Consider the following 6,000-nt stretch of genomic DNA (forward strand, 5'->3'; position numbering starts at 1 on the left):
TTATCAGTTGTAACAAATGCATGATCACAACGTTGGGGCAGACAGTTAAGGCAGTCTGGACCTTTACATTAAATTCTTTGAAGTGCAGGTTGAGACCAACCGGCCTAGTAGATGCACGGTCACAACCAGAAACAGTCTGGACCTTTACATCGATTCCTTTGAAGTGTAGGTTGGTTGTGACAAACTAATCCACTGAACATGGTCCAGCCATGCAGTGTTGCCATCTTGACCTTTACATCAGGAACAAACCAGTTTCAAAGTGCAAGACGAGGACCAAGTCCCAGGGGTATGATTTGCCCACATTGATGGTGATAAAACTTAAAGGGGTACGTTGTTCATAATTACTTGTGGTCCAGTTAAATAGATCCATTAATAGACAATGCTGTAGAGCAGTTATCATGAGTACAAATTTGTTTAAACTTGGTATTCATAATCAGTGTCTACACAACGGCAATGTTGAAATTTATATTGAATTTAGTACGTATTTCCACAATTGGACATTTTAAATTTCAATTAAAAGTTAACGAACGGCATAGGCCTTTCACAGATACACTGATATTTTTGTAAATCAACTGCCACATACTGTTTTCTTTATTTAATATATTTTGAGTTAAGCACAACAGTGAAAAAGAATGAAGTAATAGAATCGACAGGTTCTTCTGATGACCACGCGGTGAGCACTGATGTTGGATGGGAGGTGCAAGGTGTTCGTTTGGCTGTATGAGTAGAGTGTAGCACTTGTTCTTGAGCTATAGTCTGAAATGCGAAATCCATGATGGCCTCCTTGCAGCCATATTAAATTTTGGGGCTTGACCAAAATCGATAGGCACCCTTGTCCCATCCACCCCAATTCAACATAGAAATTACAGATCAATCTGGCCACCGGTTCTTGAGTTATAGCTCGGAATAGGGTGCGGTAAATGCTGCAACCAGCTGAAAACATAATGGCCCAACTCAACTTCGATGAGCGGGGGCATAAATAGGTCAATTTCAATTCATTGTTTTACCATAATGTAAAAGGTTTTAGGCAATGGTGTCATCCATGCGAGTTTCAGAAAAATCACCCTGTTAGTTTTTGCTACCATCACAATCTAGAGCACCCAGCCTCTTTATGCCTGGGAGGACCTTGATGATGCTCTTGTTTACCTACAGAATCCAGTCCAGTTCTGGATGTGTCAAGCATGGCAAACTTGAGTTCTGGTGCATCTTAGTTCAAACAAAAGCTTTGCTTTATTACTCCAAAACTATACAATGATGAAATCTGAGTAATGATAGGAGTCAAGCGAAGACCAGGAACTTTGTGAAGCCGACAATGCATACAGGGGTAGGTCCACTGTTTACCGCGGTCCATGCCTAAGTAGAAAAGTTTATGCTTATTGATACACAAATACCATCGCAGCTCTGGTTGGGAACAAATCATCGACAGAATTGTCTTCCCGATGCCAGACAATAGATCCCTATGCACCAAGTTTTTTTGGCTTTCTTTATCAGGTGTTTTGTTTGGTCCATGGTTCTGACCTATTTTTAGACCAACATGTGCATTTTCTAACCAAAACGAAGCCTTAGAAGTTATAGGCATGTGGGAAGTTGTCAATGGCCGGTGAATGGCTCAGGTAGAGGCAATGTCGGATGAGGGCAAATAAGCAGTTCTGGGCCCTCATCAAACATACCAACAAGGACAGTCAGGGTATATCCCCACTAAACGATAATCACCGGAACACAGTGGTTGACACCAGAGGGAAAGCCCAAGTGCTGAATAAGCAAATCCAACTAGAATTGACTAGTCAGTCAATTTGAAAACTATCAACCAGCACGTCAGACTCAGAGGGTAGCAGTAGCATTACCGTGACTAGAAATTGACTTTGAAGACTGCACTCTGGCACCAAGATAGTCGAAAGTAGACTAAGACTAAGAGGTTCAGCAGCAAGCAAGAGGTACATTTTTTCACTTTTTGCATAACACTCCTGTTGGCCAAACAAGGAATGATATCTGGCGGCGATTCAGTCTCTGAGAAGCGGTCATCCAGGGGTGTGTACCAAGTTTAAGTACAGTAGCTTCAGCAGTCATGAAACATGCCACCCATGTATTTCAGAAAAATATGCAACTTTTAGCCGTTTGAAATTTTCCGAACAATGAATTCGTCAAAATAATAATTTCTACGAATCTGATGAAGCCAGAAAACAATAGGGTGCTTGCCGAGGTACTTTTCTGCCAATCCTGATGTTTTGAAAGCTTAAGCTATTGCCTTTCGTGAGTTATCTCTTAAAGTTGGTTAGATCAGGAGTCATCAGGTAGTCGCAGAAAAAAATAAAGAGAGAATTCAGTAAAACCAATAAACTACCGACAGATTAGTCGGTAGTTTAATCTGTTCAACAAACCATCATCCCCTGGCAACCCTTGTCGATATGTGCAAGAACTTCACAAACCCAGTCAGGGCAACGATGGACAAAATCACAATCACCGACAATCTTGCCAATGGTCCAGTCTACTACCTCAAACTCGGACAAGTACCTTGGCATCACCATCTTGAAGGACCAAAAAGGGAATGGCCACATCAACACCATAGTCAAGTCAGTAAATTCAGCTTTGGGATTTCCGTTTTTCAATATTAGAACAACAGGCTAAGAAGTTAGCTGCAGCATTCAGATCACTAGTACGCCCAAAGGTTGAGTATGCATCATCGGCCTGGAACCGGAAGCAACAGATTGAGACGGTTGAACGCAGGGCTGCAAGATGGGTTACAGGGTGCCATGATAACACCTCCAGTGTACCGACATGCTCAGTACATTAGGCTGGCTGTCCCTGGAAGAGCAGAGACAACAGGCACGCTTGATAATGTTGTATGAGCCAATCTGGCTATCTTCCAACATATCCAAACATCAACAGACGGCCACAAATACTCCTTCTTCCCGAGAACAATAGTTGACTGGAACAACCTACCAAACACCTCTGTAAGCCTCGACACATTCAGGCCGAGACTGCAGCAGAATGCTGTGTGAACCCAGGTGATGCTTTTGAACAAGTTTATCAAGCACCAAATTTTCCAGCAAGAAAGCTCTTATCCAGTATTGACTGACATTGCTCAGCTTTCAACACGCGTCAATAGCTTGACGAAAAATACAGCATGCATTTGTATGAAATCCATTTCAAACTGATAGTGATGTTGATCAGCTATTACTCACTTATAAATGGCATCTCTGTAGGCCTACACAAAATGGTATCAAGTTACCATGATGCCACTGACCATCGCTGTCACTAGTGCAGGGGTCTGTTATCTTGGCAAGTGTAGTGTTTTTTGTGTCTCATTCAAAAATCACAATATACTTTACGTTGAACTTTAGGCAGTGTACAGAGAAGATTAACAGGGCAAACTCTTTGAAGTTCTTTGGAAATCCACTTCATAGTAGCAGCGCACTGGTAATGGAAAGCGAGGTCTGTGTGATCGAAAATGGGTTCACCATATGATATATGCTGCTTGTGCTTTATACATATCGTACACAGATAGTGTACACCGCATGCAAACAGCAGAATCAGATCAAATTTAGGCGAGGCGCGCAACATATACCTACCGGTACAGAAAAATGGCACGTATTTCTTCAGTGGTATGGGCGGAGGCAATAGGCCCTTTTCCCGGCTGCTTGGTAACCAAATCAATATGACGCACGCATCACACCACAGTGAATGGAATCCCGCACGCTGATTGGCTATTCGTTAAATACGGCAACCTGAAAGAATCATGTGTTTATTTCTAGCCAATCAGCTTCCATTCGCTGCATTGATTTGGTTACCAAGCAGGGAGATGGTAGCCGGCGGGATTTATAAATTTATTCACTTTCACCACCCACAAACGATGCGGCCTATGTTGTTAATTAACTTAATATTTGAATGATGGCTGTAAGAAGGTCAGTATTTAATCATTGGAGTCTAATAGATTGCGTGGTAAGCAAAAAAATTTCTGTTTCTCGACGTTCTCTGGTTGTACGAGGGGTCCGAAGTGGAGCTGTTTCGGACTCTCTCAGTTCAAATCTGGTCAACAGCTTTGCCTACCTTTTCTTTTTACCCTTCTCATAGTACTTTCCTGGTTTATCCCATTGTTTAGCCCGATAATCCCGCTTGATAGGCTTCAGGTCAGGGGCCTGTGCCTGTGGTTCAACATGTTCAAGGTGAAACGCAAATTTACGCAGGTCACCATTAGGCCTTATAACTGCAGCGCCAAAACAAACTTCTTCGAATTCGTCTATAACCCTACAGCTGGAAGTTCACCATACTTTTTAATACCATTTTACCACGTATGTGCCTGCCTGGAGATAATAGTCTAACAAGACCAGCAAGAATTAGGGGGTTGGAGAATGGCAGAGACAACAGTCACAGTGTACGACAATGCATTGTGCAGTCGATTTTCATTCATTCATTCATTCGACCTGGAGTCAACACGCGAATTGCGGCTAAAGGTAACAGTCGTACCCTGGCATTCAGGACATTCTAGGACGGCTTCTTTCTCTCCACAACTATCGCATTTCATGTTGGCGAATTCTTGTTGTCGTGAATAAGTAACTTTTGGCAAAATCGGATGTTTATTCAGCACTGAAAAACGACGGCACGTGTGGAACTGATCGCGTCGAAAATTATAATCAACATCGCCTTCAGCCATTAATAAACATTGTGCAAAATGTATACGAACAAAATATACACGGCATGTACATAGAACGAAATCTCTAACCTGCAGGCGAGATACAAGGAGATACAGTTGTTGTGCGCAGTCCCGATTCCTTGCTGGCCGTCTATGAGATTCACCTGTCTTGTCTTCGACGGCAGGTCATCCTATAACAGCGTCCACCAACGTCCACCAGGTCTTCTTCTTCTTTTCGTGAATTCCTCCCGTTAGAATCGAGAAACCCTGCTAGAGGTCGCCGAGTTGGCAGTCCCTGGCAATATGAAGTACATGTATGTGACAAATTGAACTACATAGCGGTCAAGTTTGGCCCTATCGGTATACAGGTATAAGGCTTTATATTAAAGGGACAATATAGGCAGCAGCTAGGCAGGCAAGATAAAGTTACACAAGGTTGCCAATAGGGGTCTCTCACATCTCACAGTACGCCGAAATGATTCACGCTTGTATGAGGAAATTATTTAGTGCTGAATCTGACATGACCCAGGGCGCTCACTGTGTATAGTAGTCACCTGAATATGGCCAATTTAGCCCCTCTGCTCCTGTCTATAGTCCCCCTTTAATTAAATTATTGACGTGTTTGGATTTGAGCTCATGTTAGTTTGGGTGTTGCCATTCAGTGTGTAGGCTATGTAGTGTGATAGGTTAGCACATAGTCCATCCTGTATCCCCAGCCATTCAAAATCGCATAGCATATCTGGGTCAGTGAAGTTGGCTCCCAGTTCCCAGTTCCTTATTCCTGCCCATTTTGAAACATGGTATGTTTGGGTACAAATAAGGAACTAGGAAATGGGCTAAGCATTTCCCAGTTCCCAATTCAAATTTCTTTCTGTTAGAATATGGTGATCTCCTTCCTATACTGTAAGGTGCTGCCACCTATGTTTGCTCATTATATATTCATGTATGCAAGTGATTACCGTTAAGGCTTGTCAGGATATTACAATAAAGAATAAGTCAGTTCCCGTTCTACGTTCAATGCAAACACATGTTCCCTTCTTTTATTCCTTTCTCTAATGTTACCATCATGCCGGACTCTGCTGACTCTGCTAGCTCTACCACGAATCCAACAGGTTATGGGCCCAGCACGCTTCCACTGCGCAAGGGAGATTTAACCGGTTAATTTTTGACGGAGATGAGAGGAGATACGAACAATGGGAGGTGAAGTTTTTGGGTTACATGAAGATACAAAAACTGAAGGATACAATAACTGCGGATGCGGATCCCACGGACGAGGTAGGCCAAGCTAAAAATGAACTTACATATGCGGAATTAATTCAATTCCTAGACGACAAAAGTTTGAGCCTGGTAATGAGGGATGCTGCGGACAA

General features: G+C 42.7%; 1 protein-coding gene across 1 annotated transcript in view; it reads right to left on the reverse strand.

The window, feature by feature from the left end:
• Window positions 1-4,630, reverse strand: part of LOC135482652 (uncharacterized) — a 63,961-nt gene extending 59,331 nt beyond the window's left edge. The window contains exon 1 of the mRNA XM_064762899.1: window positions 4,465-4,630. Coding sequence (XP_064618969.1) covers window positions 4,465-4,522 — 58 coding nt within the window. The 5' untranslated portion in view covers window positions 4,523-4,630. The remainder of the gene's footprint in view (window positions 1-4,464) is intronic.
• Between the last annotated feature and the right edge of the window lie 1,370 nt (window positions 4,631-6,000).

Source organism: Lineus longissimus, chromosome 2, assembly GCF_910592395.1.
Source record: "Lineus longissimus chromosome 2, tnLinLong1.2, whole genome shotgun sequence".
In the NCBI taxonomy this organism is placed as follows: Eukaryota; Metazoa; Nemertea; class Pilidiophora; order Heteronemertea; family Lineidae; genus Lineus; species Lineus longissimus.